The 17,386-nt window shown below is 42.3% G+C and overlaps 1 protein-coding gene across 1 annotated transcript in view; it reads right to left on the reverse strand.

Moving 5' to 3' along the window:
* The window catches only part of srbd1 (S1 RNA binding domain 1), a 102,691-nt gene that overhangs the window by 79,445 nt on the left and 5,860 nt on the right, over positions 1-17,386 (reverse strand). The window contains exons 7-14 of the mRNA XM_038975045.1: positions 17,045-17,183; positions 16,207-16,303; positions 15,613-15,769; positions 9,663-9,766; positions 7,801-7,908; positions 7,549-7,706; positions 5,218-5,308; positions 4,869-4,976 (exon numbers count right to left, since the gene is read on the reverse strand). Of these exons, the coding sequence (XP_038830973.1) occupies positions 4,869-4,976; positions 5,218-5,308; positions 7,549-7,706; positions 7,801-7,908; positions 9,663-9,766; positions 15,613-15,769; positions 16,207-16,303; positions 17,045-17,183 (962 nt within the window). The remainder of the gene's footprint in view (positions 1-4,868; positions 4,977-5,217; positions 5,309-7,548; positions 7,707-7,800; positions 7,909-9,662; positions 9,767-15,612; positions 15,770-16,206; positions 16,304-17,044; positions 17,184-17,386) is intronic.

A 17,386-nucleotide genomic window follows, 5' to 3' on the forward strand; every position in this document is an offset into this window, starting at 1 on the left:
CAATGACAGTCTTGCTCGAGTTACGCACATGGATCTGAAGTTAGAATTCAACCAGTAATGAAGCTCTAGAATGGGACTGGAAGTAATGAAGTAGTCTTTACCGTACAGCCAAAAGCTACATGATGTCAGATCACTGTTATTAAAGACAAATATAAAATCCCAGGAGTGGACTAATTGAATGGATAAAATTATATAAAGTATGACATTTTCTTCTACACTTGGCTATACTATTTCAAATAAAATTATTTAAATCAAAATATACTATTTAATTCACTTGATTATTATTCCTTTTCTTCTCATTGCTTGAATTAGTAACTGTAGTAGAGGAAAGGGAATAGAGGTGAAAGGGTAGTAAGGTATCCTAGAAATCTCTTGTACATCAGTCTTTGGTTACCCGACAGGAATGGTGTACGGCAGGAAATAGAGATGAGATTTATTTTTGATAGATTTTTTGTATTTTACCCCCCTTTTCTCCTCAATTTCGATCTCGTCTCATCGCTGCAACTCCCCAGGATTTTCAAGATATCGATAATAACGATAAGTAGCATTTACTAAAGGAATGTAAAGTTTGAAATGAAGTAATACTGTGAATATGGTGCATTGCTTACGGGACAATTGATAGCTACAACACTCCATGCAGTAGTAATAGTAAGGATAATATTTCAAAAACTAACTGGCGCACATGAATGTAATTCAGTCAAATGATCATGATATGGATTTTTGTCCACATCTCCCAGCTCTAGTAGGAAAGGTTTTCCTGGAGATCTGGTGAACATCAGGAATAGTGTGGACAGACACACAGAAATCAAGAGACACATCTGTGTCCAGGCTGGAGGTTTTACCCGTGACCCCTACCCCGGACCCACTGCCTCCTGGACACAATTGCCCTACATACAGTGCGCGCACACACTCATCTTCCCTACACACACACACACACACACACACACACACACACACACACACACACACACACACACACACACACACACACACACACACACACACACACACACACACACACACACACACACACACACACACACTACAGGTTGAATCGAATACGATTTCAAATCAAATCGTATTCGTCACATGCACCGAATACAACAGGTGTAGACCTTAGTGAAATGCTTAGTTACAAGCCCTTAACAAAATGCAGTTTAAGTGCCGGCTTAAGTGAAACACCACACTATAGCTGGGCAATATGTACAAAAATCTATTGCGATAAATTGGCTGAATTGATGTGATGTTAATGTGCACCACAGTTGTTTTTTTATCATTTAAACTACCACTAGTTTGATAGTTGTAGCCATCAATTGTCCCATTAACAATCACCCATATTAATAAACTTATTTCATTTCTTTAGTATAGGCTACTTATCGTAATGAACAATATCAGCAAAATGCCTCCGTTAACTGATCGGTATGGTCAGTGTCGATCATTTTCAGTTGATCGTCCTAGCTCTACACAACACAAAGATAAGTTCAACTGCAGTCTGAAAAGGCTACACTCCTCAACTTCAGTGAGCAGGTTAGCAGGTGAAGACAGAAGATGACTGCCTTATTAACATGAGTACATCTAACAACTCACTCAACAGGCAGACGCCTCCCTCCACCCACTCTCCCCTACGCCTCCAGTCCACCAAGACCCAGTCACACACGGAGTGATGCAGCAGCAGGCCCCAGAGAGCCAGGTTGCCGTGGCCAGGGTAGGGGAGTCCCGGAGGCTAATTTCAGTGTGCCGGCTGCTAGCGCTGGCTGTCATTCCACAGGAGCAGCCAGGCGGAAGGGCAGAGGGGAGGAAGGCTGGGGGGGACGTGGGGATAGGCATGGTGGTGAGCACAGAGGGGTGGGGGGTGCACCTCAAGGGGTTCTGATCAAGCTGTGGCACAGGGAGACAGATAGCAGATGGTACGGATGAGGCTGCCTCTTTAATTAGATTGGCGCGCAGGAGAAGTGGTTGAAGTGTGTGTTCCTGGGCTGAGCCAGAGCAAGAGAGAGCGCAGACACACACACAATTGTTTTTACATAACTTCTCAAGTTCACACAGGCATTCAACATAAGTTACCACTTAACGGAAGAATAGTATCATATGATATTGTATAATACAATCAAAATAAGTATACGATACTCATCCATGACGTTATTCACTATAATGCTTGTTCAACTCAATCATCTCCAAGACATTTGGTTACAAGAAATCTGGGATTTGCAGACTCTAGTCTTTTTGGAGTAAGAATATGTAATATCTAGTTGCAAGCTTATGTACAAGACACATATGTTTTCTCCATTCACAGCAGTTCTGAGGAAATTCACTTAGCGAGAGGCTCCGGTCGAGCCTTTCTTCACAGCGAAATACAAAGAATAATTGCATAGATTCGCCCAAAATAAAAATCACTATAAGGAGAGAACTGTTTCCAGTTGCTAAAACAGTCTGGGGGGAAAGCGAGGAACAGAGCAGCCCTCGCCACAGTGTTACGGATGGCCCACATTTATCATGAGGAGATTAAATAAACTGTGTGGAAGTTTGGCCTTGGTTGGAGTGCTGAGAGGCCTTTGATTTAAGGCTCTGCGATCAAATTTTTCACCCACAGGATTCGCAGAGGCGTAGAGAGTGTCTCGCCACGTCAGTGAGGAGATTCACTGAGCCAGGCTGCCTGTCAGTCAACCCACCAAAATGAACTTTGTGGTTTGCACGACTGTTGTTGGTCAGGTGCGGTCAAAGCGAGCAGCCCAGCATCCTGGTCTTCTGATGTGTCGACCGCCAATCTGGCTCATCATCATCATTAAGATGACTTGGCGGTTGCCCGGGTCAACCAGGGGTCGATCAGCAGGACCAAAAGCCTTGTGGGAGGTGGAGTCACCAGTGCTAAAAAGGTCATTCCTCATCGCTAATGATTCTTTCCTTGACTTCAAATTACAATACCATAAAAAGGACTTAGGGAAAACCACAGTCCTCCTCAAGGAGGAAATCTCTCTGGAAATCCAGGAGGCTGGAACTATTTTAAGCATTTTGGGGGGGATTTGATCGAACTGTTAAGAGCGAAATCCTGGGAAATATCTGGAGAGAAACAAAGTGTCTCTGCCTCACTCCAACAGGGACATGTCTCTGCCTCACTCCAACAGGGACATGTCTCTGCCTCACTCCAACAGGGACGTGATGCTTTCACACATCTGAGACTGTGGAGGGTTCCAAAAACACTGGCTGGACCCACTCTGGTCAGGGTCAGACTACAGTCACCTTGTAGTACCAATGGAACCCTCAACCCTGTCTGCTCCAACATGGAACAGAGCCTAAACTAACAACTCAATGATTGACTTTAAGTGGGCTTGGAGAGAGACATGGCTGACAGTGGGGCTAGATGTGTGCCTAATAGAAATACCCTCATTCTTTGGAGAGGAGAGAGTATTAGAGAGACCAGAGTGAAGCTGTGAAGCCGGGTCGTCTGATAAAAAGTAGAAACCCACAGACAGAGCACAGCCTAGTCTAGAGGGAGAGGCTAATACAGGACAGCCATTCAACACCACATAAAAGGGAAGTTAGACATTCCTACATGTGACAAGTTAAAACTAAGCCATTTTAGAACAAAATACAGCTATTATCTGGAGGTGGATCTCTTGCTACGATGATGTGTTCCAGTTTTCCAGCTTTGAAAAGAACTGTCCCAGTAGAACCAAGTTAAAGCAAACTTAATAAACAACCAGAGATTTCAGCTTTGACCATTAGTTGGGAATAACAAAACACTGGCTTTCATGGGAGTCACGAGCCCTTAGGGGCTGAATACGTGTAGGAGAGTCTGTATCTAAACCTTATTCTGGGCTGGTGAGTGAAATGGATCCACTTGTCTCACAGCTGCTGTAGAGGTCCATTTATACACAATAGAATTCGAGCCTAAAAGTGCAGAGGCAGACACCGTTTCTGGGCCTGGCAGCAGCTAGCGACGAAGAACACAATACCCAAAGCGCCACCACCACCTCCCCCGCCATTTTTGAGTGGTTCTGGGCTGCAATCCAGTTCTGACCCAAAGTCAACAAACAAACGTCGGCGCAAGAGAGACGATCAGAACTCTAGTCGTTATTTGGGTTGGATGGGATAGTGCTGCATTGTGCTGCGCTGGTTACAGCGGCGGATGGACTGCAAGAGATATTTGCTCTTAATTAGAGGCGTTCAAACAAAGTCCAGATGACATTTAAAACCCACAAGAATGACCCATTCCAGGCCCATATCCTTTAGCCTAGCCACTCCCCCCCCTATTTCCCCATGCTAACCCTATTTTGTTACCTTTGTTAATTTTATTGATGAGTGAAGCTCCCTACAGTTAACATTTTAATTGTCTTTTGAATGCTGAGAGGAACCTGTAGGCACCTCCTCTTAGTGACATTGACTCAGTTCCCTAGGTAGCCTACATACAGTAGGAGTCTACACTTAGGACTTTATCTGGGGACATACAGTAGGAATCTACACTTAGGACTTTATCTGGGGACATACAGTAGGAATCTACACTTAGGACTTTATCTGGGGACATACAGTAGGAATCTACACTTAGGACTTTATCTGGGGACATACAGTAGGAATCTACACTTAGGACTTTATCTGGGGACATACAGTAGGAGTCTACACTTAGGATTTATCTGGGGACATACAGTAGGAATCTACACTTAGGACTTTATCTGGGGACATACAGTAGGAATCTACACTTAGGACTTTATCTGGGGACATACAGTAGGAATCTACACTTAGGACTTTATCTGGGGACATACAGTAGGAATCTACACTTAGGACTTTATCTGGGGACATACAGTAGGAATCTACACTTAGGACTTTATCTGGGGACATACAGTAGGAGTCTACAGTAACGACTCTGGTCTTACCAGTATGACACGTCCAGAGGCTGGAAGAAACGTCGGCTGATGAGGTCAGCAAAGAAGGCCTCAGTCTCTCGACACGCTGTGCCGTTGCCGATAACCACCGTGTTACAGCTGTGTGTATGAAAGAGTTGACGGAGAGTGTGAAAAAGAAACCAAAAAACATTGTGTTCTATCAACAAAAAAGGGGTTCATTGATCTATTTCTGTGAATATTCAAACATTTATTTAATTTTTTATTTTAATACTCTTAAAAACCTCTTGATTTCCTTTTGATAGGTAGTGTTCTTTATCTTAGTGATATACACTACACAATGTGCCACAGTTGATTTAAACTAACACACCAGATGCAGTACCTGTATCTGATCATCAGATGGCGCAGTTTGTCTGCCTCTCTGTTCCCACCTGAACCATGGAGGTACACCACATCTGTGTATAATATCTGACCTGGGACAGAAAGGAGGGGTGAGTATGTAAGATGGACAAATGCTTCTGTGTCACCAAGACTGAGGAATAAAGAAGACGCTCCTACTAGCTTTATCACAGGATCTGACCCAAGAAGAGAGACAAAAAGAGCAAGTGAAGATGATTCTTTAACAAGGGAAAGACTCAAGGTTAGAAACATCTTTTGCGAGGGGGACCTGGAAAATGGAATGGATGGACTAATACCCTTTCCATACAAGTATGCTGACCCAGACCTTACTTAGTTGGCTTGGATAATTTCCTTTCAGCACTGTTCAAGCAACTATGGTAGATAGATGCGTTACCAGGGCAGTGCAGGTCAGCTCGGCTTGCTTCGGCTAAGCTAAGCTCAGCAGTGTGAAAAGGCCATTTGGAGAATACTCCTCCTGTTGCACTTCTCCCCCAGATCAGTCCATTCCTGTGCCTCTGTAAGGACGGACGGACAGAGCTGGGTCGTTCCACGAAGAGAGCCTTTTGTGTCCCTTTGATATTTTAAGTAGAAATTGTGCACCAATATTGAATTTTAAAAGCCTGTTTTATTAAATGAAGTGTCCTTTAATATAGACCACATGGAGAATTTAATAACTCAGATTTTATATATTAATAAAGGCTTGCTATAGTGCCAACATTCTGCATTTTGACATGTCCCTCTGTCAACTCTGTCACTTCTAGGAAGATTTCAAACCACTTAATCTAAACATGTCTCCAGGTTTCACCATCATTGTGAAGTCCTAGTTATTTTGTTGCTTTGACAGTCATTTCTGAAGATAATTATTTATTTCATGTCATTAGTGATTCATTTACGTATGCCCCTCATTTTAAAGTCAACCCTGTTATGTGAACTGTACTCTCGTTTTAATATGATGAAACAATTCATTTTATAATATTTTTTTTCCAAAAGAAACATTGAACATCTAATAGTTAAATGATAGTGTAAAAGCAAGTGAGCTGGTTATACTCTTTTTAGCAATTTTCTGGTGTTTTGTGGTGGAAAACGGAACAGGTCGAGAATAACATGTTAACACTGTTACCCATAGATAGACAGTCTAGAAATGTTATGGCAATTTCATTTTTTTTTGTGATGCATGTTGTTGCACACAACAAGTTTCCATTCCTCCGTCACAAGGAGGATTTATGGCTGATTTAATATGAAATTGTCAACCCTGTTGCAGTCAACCCTGTTACTTTATTTGGCACTTTTTGGGTGAACCGACCAAATTCACATAGAATTCTCATCGAAAGCAAGTCTAAGAAGCAGTCGATCTGTTTTATGTGTGCTATTTCTATGCTTCCCGTTCTTAAGTTTAGTTTTTAAGTCTTTTACTTTCGGTTTTGTACACCAGCTTCAAACAGCTGAAAATACAATATTTTTGGTTATTGAAAATATATTTCACAGCGGTTTAGATGGTACAATGATTTTCTACACTATACATTGCTTGTTTTGTCCCAAACTGAAATTAGGCAAACTATTAGAATTTTAGCAACCAGGAAATGGCGGAGCGATTTCTGCATATTGCACCTATAATATGTACTTACTATAGTATATATAGGGAGGGGGGGAATTATTATGAAGTTGAACGTGCTCTTTGACAGAATGCTAAAATTAGGTGAAATCAAACGTTTATTTTTACACTTCTCAAAAGGCACCGAATTGGTGGAAACGACTCAACTTCTGCCGTCTCCTGTCAGGCTGATGGGACACCACTGATCCTATTGGAAGGCTCCGACGGGAGGTCATGTGACCAGGCACCCCCAGACCTGTCATGGTCAAGCTGAGTGTGTGTGTATGTGTCGATGCGTGTCTGTTTGCGTGTGTTTGCTGCAGGGCAGATGCCATAACACAGGAATGCCAGCTGACAAACCCCCGCCGGGTTGGCAGCCTGAACTGCGGCCGGGCCATCAGCTGCCCAGGAGGAGGGCCCAAACGTGGCCCTGCATGGGGCCCCGCCCACAGAGGCCCGGTGGGAGGAATGCCCATCAGCTCTGTGGGGTGGAGACGAGAGGGCTCTTGCTCCTCCAGTAGTACAGACTAGTAGACTATACTACAGTATAGACCAGGCATGTGTGACTGGTCTTTGCAGATATGCTAGGATGTTTATTTTCACATAGAACTAGGACAACACATTTTCTCTGATCTAGAAGCAGTCTTTTGACTGGAACACCAATCTTCACCCTATACCCAGAAACGCAGAGTGGAAGAGGGGCATGTTAGTATGGGTTCTTACTGGTAGGGGAGAGGACGGCCAGTTTACAGCCGTGTCTGAACCCTGGGTCCACGCCCATGATGACACGGCCTCTCACAGGACACACCAACAGACGCTGGCGCAAGTTTCGCACAAACATGGCTATGGACTCCTTCTCCGCACTAACCGTCAGCTTCGTCCTGACAGACAGAGAGAGACAGGGGGTATTTAAAATACAGTACAGTAAAGTCAAATTCATTCGTGGAACACACACACACAGAGTTCAGTACAGACCTGTAGCTTCTGCTGAGCAGGGGTAATAAGAGTCTTTTGTAAGAGTCCTCCACTGCGTCTCGTAAGATCTTCATCAGCTCCTCTCTAGCGTAACCCTTGGGTCTCCATCTACAGGGGAACCAAAAACTATATTAAATTGAGTCATTTTCTGACAAAATGTATATATGGATGCACAGTATGCCTTTTGGTGTGAATCTGATGTTTTAGAGTTATTCTGTGAATCTTGTAAACCGAAAATGTAAGTTTTCACCTTTCTCTTGATCAGGAAAGGATTGGTTACATATGTGGCTTCAGTAAAATACAGGTCCTCTCACATTCCTTGCCCTCATAGGTTACAGTACAGCTCCATGACTAAATAAAGTCTTGGTTTGAGATTTTTACACCACCATCACTTAAAACGGGATCTTTTTCAATATTATTGTTATGAATCGGATGCCTGGAGAGTTTAAAGAAACTAACAAGTTAAGCAGATATTAAAATAGAACGAAAGAAACATTTTACAAGAAAAGGATTTAACAAAATACTTTTTTTTTTTTTTTTTTATGTTGGGGGAAAATTAATATCTCCTCACAAACCATTTTAAAATCACACAAAACACTCATGTATTCAATTGATACACTTTCCATGATAAGCAAGTACACCTTTAGTAGGAATTTGCCACATTGCTGGGTAGATATGCATTTATGTAAGATATAATATATGTAATATATGTAATATATGTAATGTAATATATGATTTATAATACAATGTTATTCTCAAACAATTAATTAAAGAAATACAGAAATTAAATATGCTAAAAAAAAATACATATATCTTACCTTTTACCAGATTGAAAACAAATTCATTCATGAGAGAGAGAGAAAAAAACAGGGCCGTGGTCTATATCTCACTCAAATACATTTTCTAAAACAACAAAATGTGTCAATTTGTGTTTTCTTGTATATCAACAAATTAGAATATCATATTATGGTCTACTTCAAAACAAAATAATTGTATGTGCTGTTATGAAAATAAGCTCATGTGCTGTTTCATTTACTGTGGTGTTTTCATTTATTTCACTGTGAAAAACTCCTTTTCAGGGTCAATATTGTTGTACAGTGTAATATGATGTATTTAAAAGCATGATCATATGATCTTTAAAATAATATTTTGAGAGCTCTACAGCATAAAGTACGTCGAAATATGTAAAAAAAAATATTTAAAAAACATTCTCCATTCGGGAATCTATTTGAACTATTTTGAAACAAGAGACTGGAAAACTATTTATACTAACACCATAAAAGGCCACTGAGCTGTGAATGTGGAGGCATTTTCACATTGATGACTCTATGATCTTTACTGCATTGAATCCAACTTGTGAGCGAGGGTTCATTTCCACAAAAACATTGTCAATTATTATTGCTAAGCCATGTTATGCATAGTATTTTACAAATATTTTTTTTACACAAAGAGAAAGAAGCTAACTTTGACTTTATCTGTGGCTATATGAGCTTTAAAAGACAAAGAACAGTTATTTAATAACTGCATGGAGCTTTGAGTTACTTTCCGTGTCTGTTATAGGGAACGATGCTCTAGAAGGGGCCACTGTAACCAACGCAGAAACATCGACTGTGTGACTATACATGAACCTGACTCCCACCTATGCCCTTCACACCTGGGGGACAGACTGCAAGCAGCCACCACTGTTTTGACACCACTGTTACAGGCTGGTACAGGGCACAGACAGAGAGAGGGAGCAGGAAAGTACAGGAGAGAAGTTCAAGGGCTCGGTGTGTCTGTCTGTGTGTGTGTCTGTCTGTGTGTGTCTGTCTGTGTCTGTCTGTGTGTGTGTGTGTGTGGGGGGGGGGGGGGGGGGGACCGACCTGACGTTGACACACCACCTACAGAAGTCGCTCTTCACCCTGTCAGGGATGTTGACCTTCACTGTCAGAATCTTCAGATTCTCCCCTCGGTTAATGGCCAGGGTCTGCAAGAAAAACATAACCTGTTGAGACAGGCGGCACACAGCACCACACGGCACAGACCCCCACGCCCCCCTAACCCTCACACACACTTTCCAAAAACAGCACAGAAAGCCAACCCACGCCACACTAGCACGGACACACACAGTCTGCTCACACAGTCTACACTGTAGAAAACCTCCCTGCTCTCTCCCACTAATTCCTCCATCTAGCTATAAGGAAAGGTGGCATGCTGTTAAGGAAATAGTTTTAAATGTCTGACCTTTTCGGAGGAAAACCTTTTGAAGAGAAAGGGAAGAAATGACCCGTCAATCTGGATTCGATGCGGAAGAGCCAAGTTGACAAATGTCCCCCCCCACACATCCTACCAGCCTGCCACCAAGCAGTCACCACATCCACCCCTGCCCTCCACATCACAACAGCTAATGGCCAGATCGAGACAGAAATTAATGCTGCAAGAATTATGATGAAAATTATATTTCCTTTTTTGGCATGTTCCCCCATTGAGCTTTTGGGTTCGCTGGGTGATTTCTCATGCGATATTCATCAAATCTGAAGTTTTGCGTGCGATCGAACATAGTCGGACAAAACATCCAACAAACTTTCATGTCCTCCCCCACATACTCTATTCCTCCTCACTGAGTGGGGTTTCTCTAAGGGACAACTCAGCGGAAAACGCCATAAAGAAAAACACACAGATGTTCTGTCAGAGAACAGGCATCTATCCCAGTCCTGTCTGTGTTGGTGAATCATTGTTCATTAAAGAGGATGACCTGGGTGAGAATGTTGGAGGTGATGGATGTGACAGCTACCTGAACGCTGGCCACAAGACACCCCCCTGCCACGCGTCCTCCATCGCTCTGGGCCTGACGGGACGGCTAGCTTCCTCTATCACCAAACACCATTGAAATCAACACTCCAAGCGCCACAAATGTAGATGGCAAGGGGGCGTAGCATAATACCCAGTAATGTGAAAAATCCCAATCACTCCTTTATGGTTTCCTCTCCATCACACACTCCAAGAAACCCTTTCCACAACCAGGAACAATGCTAAGCCAAATTGATAGCATTTGAGTGTAGAACGCAGCCAAAACTAGACAGAAAAAAACATTTCCCATGCTATGATGTGAACTACATCACATCTGCCTGAGATTTAAGGAGTTTGGCAGATATTAAGAGGTTGTTACCAGACAGTCTGACAAATTCAATCCTTCCAATTTTTCCTACTGCAGGACAGGCAAGTTCAGTATTTACATTATTAATATAAAGAAAAAATAAATTTCCAACATATCATGTTCTTCATAAACAATGAAATCATAATTGGAAAAATATGAGGAATGTTAGCTACATTAATGAATATTATTTTTAAGACTGAGCGATTCAGATTCAATATTTACTTTTTAAATAAGAGTAAGGAATGGTGAATGTGTTGCTCGTTGAACTGGGCGATAGGCAGGGCTCAAAGAAAACAAGATGATGTGGTGAACTTTTAACTCCTTATCTTTTCATTTTCAGAACAAACACACACAACATGAGGGTTGCGAGACACCAATGAGTGTTCTCAAGAAAAAATAAACTTGATCCCATGTTTTATAGGGAAACATTTAGATTTAAATAAATATCATATTAGTTTTGGGTTGAATAAAGACTTGTTTTCATTATTTGTATAATCGTGTTAGAATCATAAATATTCAATATAATACTGAGATTATCGCAGCCAAAAATAATTTAGGCATTGCATATATATAAGACTCACACACACACACACACACACACACACACACACACACACACACACACACACACACACACACACACACACACACACACACACACACACACACACACACACACACACACACACACACACACACACACACACACACACAGTATATTAAACATTAAGAACACATTCCTAATATTGAGATGCTCCCCCCTTTTTCCCTCAAAACATCCTCAATTCGTCAGGGCATGGACTCTACAAGGTGTCAAAAACGTTCCACAGGGATGCTGGACCATGTTGACTCCAATGCTTCCCACAGTTGTGTCAAGTTGGCTGGATGTCTTTTGGGTGGTGGACCATTCTTGAAATTGTTGAGCGTGATAAATCCAGCAGCGTTGCACAAACTGGTGCGCCTGGCACCTACTACCGTAACCCGTTCAAAGGCACTTAAATATTTTGTCTTGCCCATTCACCATCTGAATGACACACATACACAATCCATGTCTCAAGGTATAAAAATCCTTCTTTAACCTGTCTCCTCCCCTTCATCTACACTGATTGAAGTGGATTTAACAGGTGACATCAATAAGGGATCATAGCTTTAACCTGGTTTCACCTGGCCAGTCTATGTCATGGAAAGAGTAATGTTCATAATGTTTTGTCCACTCAGTGTCTTTCTATAAATGTTCCATACAGTATACTCAACATGTTTCACTTTAAATGTCCTACTGCATATCTCTATGTTACTGTATTGTCTTACCCTGATGGAATAGCCTGTAATAGTGTTGGCCCTAAAACAAATGCCTTATCATCCATTGTTGATTGGCAATAAAGTCTGAATTAAAAGGAATCAAAGCTAAAGAATGAAACATACTGTGATTATTCTAAAACGAGAGAATGAAATCACATTATTCCCTTAGCCTATATTTTAACTGTGACTTGACAAAAATAATTGCCACTCAAATAAATGTGTAATCTCATAAAACAACAATGTTTTAACTGAAATAAAATAATGGGGGAAAACATTCAAATTACAAGATCCCTCTGACTAGTCTTGGACAATTTGTTTTAATGCAAAGTTTATTTTTGAAATTGTAGATAATCATTAAACCATAATTTAAAAAAATGGCAAATGTCCAATTTCTCTATTGTTTATAAAGGAAATCTATCTCACACACACACACACACACACACACACACACACACACACACACACACACACGTCTGGCTGCGCATAATGCAAATAGCTGCCAGTCCAACTGCAGAGAACAGGCATGTATTTCCCCACCTGTCCATCACAGCCGGTCTATAATTGAGGAAGCAGACAAATCTAGGTCCACTACACTCCAGGCCAACCACAGACAAGAAGATTAGAAACCAGTTGGAGACGCAAATGGAATTAGAGCTGTGGATAGAAAAACAAATCCCTAATGGCATATTCCAAAGTATTAGCAAGACGTTAATAGCTATGGAGAGGCACTGTTGATGCACTTTAACTATTGCTAAAATTGAGTTTGACATTATGATGCCCTGTTGTTAGTATACATTAAACTATGGTGGGAAGATAAACTGTGGTTGTAAGTTGTAAGTAATTATTAGGAAGTAATCAATAATGCTTAATGGACTCACAAACTATACATATAACTAAATGTGTTGTGCAACACAGAAAATGTATATAACATGTTTTGTAAGCATTTAGTAATTGAGGAAATACTTCCTAATAATTACTAAATGCTTTTAAAACATGTTATATGCATTTTCTATGTTGCACATCACATTTAGTTATATGTATAGTTTGCGAAAGAGCCAAAGTGACACCAACCATTTCCGTTCTGAACATGGCACACAAAGCCAACGTACAGCCCATTTCTAGGATCAATACTTGAAACGGTGAAATCTAAAACTAGACTCGACGGGCTAACCCTGACCATCTGAGAAAAATAGTGCAACTCCAGGTGCATCTTAGTTTAATAGCAACAGTGCAACTAAGCAAGAAGCACTGAACAATGGATTATCACCTATTTCCTTGACTTTTCCAAATGTCTGTCCTAAGAGAGCAGAGGGAGGAGGATCATGTTGCTGTGTAGTCAGTGTTGTGGTGCAGGCAAGAACCTGTGATTGACCCTCCCTGGCAGGGAGGAAAGGGACAGCTGGAGGTCCTGGGTGTGAGGCGGCGTGAGGCGGACGCTAAACAATCAATCAGGCCAGCTGGTCACCTGACACCAGCCCTGTCACAACACATCGGTCACCCCCGGCAACACACTGGTCACAACGCAGGGCCGCAGCACTGTTGACCGTACCCACTTCACCTCTCCACCGTCACGCCTGTCAATCACAGGGAGGACCAGGCACGCACAGGGTAGACAGTCACACCTACTCTACAATGTGGTGTGTGTGTGTGTGTGTACATTAATACATCATTGTGATAGTGTTTCTTTGAGTATTCAGTCAGGTCTTAAATACCTGTGTAAACTGATGGAATTGATACTGACGGTTAAATGCAGATTTCCCTTTTTACTTAATTTCGTTCCGCTGCACCTGCACTCATTAAAAGTCATTATACAGTTATACAGATATTGGCTAATACATTACAAACGGCATACAACTTGAACTGCCATTTGACAATCTGTAAGGATTGTTGTGTACTGTGTAGTAGGTTACGTGTAGGCTAACAGTAATTCCCCGCAAAAAGACCATGTCTAAAAGTCCAGAGGAAATATTAACTCAGTGGTCTTTAGAAATATCAACTCCACTGACTCAGATTAGAGAAATCCTTGTCTAAATACCTTCACAGTACAGATGAAGAATAGAGTTATCACAAATATATATTGATGATTAATCATACTTTTAGTGCCCATGCTTATAAACTATTTGGAAAAAAAAGTGATGTTTCAACAGAAATGCATTTTTAAAACAACACCATTTAGAATCAACTAATTCTATAACTAAGTGTTCAGTTTAAAGTGTTATCTCCAGGAGCTTCTGTACCCAGCTGCATAAATACATACTGACCACAACTTAACACCCTTAATACACTGCCTGCCTGACTGACCGCCTGCCTGACTGCGGCTAGCCTAATGTGCTAAATTAAACAGCGAGTACTGTATGTGCGTACACATGCCTCCTGTCACAACACATACAACAACCTTTCCCCTTTAAACATGACGCCAAGAAAAGGTTCATTTTTGCCGGAATCCAACAGCTAGCAGGTCACTGCTGGAGAAATTAACACTCAGTGACAATTCTGCGTCACAAAATTAACAATGTCGCTCGCAGAGTGGGCTGCTCTCGACTAGAACGCACAAGCGCCTAAATGGAAAGGCCAACACCATGACTGCAGCTATGCACCACTCATCCGCAGCTGCCACTCACTCATTCACTCTCCATCTCTCTACCTCCTTCCCTCGCTCTCTCCCTTTTGCCTCTCAGGGCAGTGAGCTGCTGTCACGGCGGAGGAACGCCTGTCAATCTCAGGCCCTAATCCAATGGCACATCGGCGGGGGACATGTCACATATGTTAAGAGGAGCAGAGAGGGAATGACTGGGGGGACACAGACCGGGGCGAGAGGAAAGGAGGAGGGCAGGGTGCGCCCGTGACAGACCCACTGTGACATGTGGCCCCGGACCAACTCTGAGTAACCAAGCTGCCACAGGAAAAGGTGGGGGGCAGGTTGAGTGGGACGGGGGGATGGCTAACCTCGCCTGACGTGACTAGCATTCAGAAGTGGCACGCAGGGAGGGGGCCGAGGGAAATACCAAGCACTGCCACAGAGTTAAACTCACAGTGATCTTACAATATTACTCAAAGATCCCTCATTTTTACATAAACAGTTTGGGGCTCAGTGGACAAAGAGACGTAAACATGAAATGCTATGTACACATTTCATACCATAGTCCAAACAGTTGACTATTAGCACATTGAATACTATGTGGTTCTACTAATGTATAATAGGCATCAAGACAGGTGTTCACCAGTGTTAGATACTGAATGTGGTTTAGTGTGTAATGGATGGAAATAATGCATCTTGTCATTGAAGACATTGACCTGAATGCATGATTAGAGCTAGAGTTAATGAAATGACAAAGCCATTTCCCTGCTACTGGCTGAGGGGTCTGTCTGGGAGTCACCTGGTGGTGTTGAATACGCTGCACGTTGCAGGTGAAGTCACAGTACAGGTGGAACTTGTCAATGTCTTTGGGCTTCCCCTGGTGACCCTCTTTCTGCTGCTCCTTCAGGGCTGTCTTAGACACAGACGACTGGAGCATCACCATGCTGTTATCACATCTGAGAGAGAGACAGACAGAGAGACCGAAAGACAGAGACCGAAAGAGAGAGGAGACACACAGAGAAAGAGAGGAGACAGAGAGAGAGAGAGACACAGACACACAGAAAGAGAGACAGACACAGAGAGACAAAAAGAGAGAGAGAGACACAGAGAGAGAGAGAGAGAGAGAGAGAGAGAGAGAGAGAGAGAGAGAGAGAGAGAGAGAGAGAGAGAGAGATAACCATAACACTGTAAGTAACGTTCAAAAGAGGTTTGAAATATCTATGCACACACACAGATGGCAAGAAGTGTCACAGAGTACTTATTTATGCTTTCCACCAGCTAGATCACAGGTTTAGCTGAGACAATGATTGGAGATGGGGAACAGATGGAGTGGGGAACACAGTTCTGTACATAGTGTGGAAGGCAAAGAGGGAGAGAAGGAGAAAGTTCTTACAGCGATCTTATATGGGTCAGGGTCTCTCCGTCTTTAGCAATCATATCAGCCAAAATCTGCTCCACTCCGGTCGACACCTCCTCCACAGTGGACAAACCTGTGGGGCAGACACATGCAGAAATGATGTATATATAATTCACATTAGGATATGAACACAGTAATAAACTAGTTGTAGCACTAACACTATTGTATCAGTGGGACAGCATACTGGGAGATTTGAGCAGTAAAATGTTATTCTACAGAAACTAACATCAATACGTCCCCTGTACAGTATGTAAAAGATTTGACTGTGTTACTCAAAGCAAACCCGGCGTCCAAAGATCGACATCGTTATGTGCTGAATTCTGAGAGCGCATGTCCAGCATTATAGGTCTAATGGAAATTTATTTTCATCTGCATATGAAAGCAATGGCATTATACTGAATTACCATACATTCAATTTCACTGGAAGTGCAATCAACCGTATCTTACGGAGGGGGGTTGGGAGAAATTACATCTAGCCAAAGCATCCCCATTGTGGTCCCCTTTCATAGACCTTCGCTGCCCTCTTGTGACCAATTCTTTAAAATCATGGTAACTGATAATGGCAAAGAACTGGAGTTGCTGCAGACTAGCCCAGCGGGCTAATATGAGGTGTGAGACACAGAGCTAGGGTTGCAAAATTCTTTCCCCAAATTTCCTGGTTTTCCTGAAATCCTGATTGGAAGATTCCTACAATTAGAAGTAAATAAGCAGGAAATCCGGGAATCTTCCAACAGGGAATTCAGTACCATTGGCAGTCTAACTTCAGTGTCAGTAGATTTGAGTGGCTTTAGTGTGTGGGTGATAATGTGTGTACCTTCAGTCCCAGGTTTGACCCAGGCTCTCAGGTCCAGAGTGTGAGGGCTCTGTAGCAGGGCCTGGGCAGCAGACTCCAGTCCCAGCTGCTTGGCACGACGGGCCTTGCTCAGCTTGCTGCCTTTCTTGTAGGGTGCATACTGCAGGGGTACAAGCACACATCAGAGAGTGGATATTCCATCAGGCAGTGAGTCAGTCATCACATGGTCCAGTTCAGGTTCAGATCACATACATGCACCATCCAGTTCTGGTCAAGTAGACCTAGAGTTGAAAAACTCCCTGTAATTTATCAAAGTTGAAATTTTCTGAAATGTTGGTAATTAATAGGTAATTTTGGTAAACT

The sequence above is a fragment of the Salvelinus namaycush genome, chromosome 35 (genome assembly GCF_016432855.1).
Source record: "Salvelinus namaycush isolate Seneca chromosome 35, SaNama_1.0, whole genome shotgun sequence".
Taxonomy (NCBI): domain Eukaryota; kingdom Metazoa; phylum Chordata; class Actinopteri; order Salmoniformes; family Salmonidae; genus Salvelinus; species Salvelinus namaycush.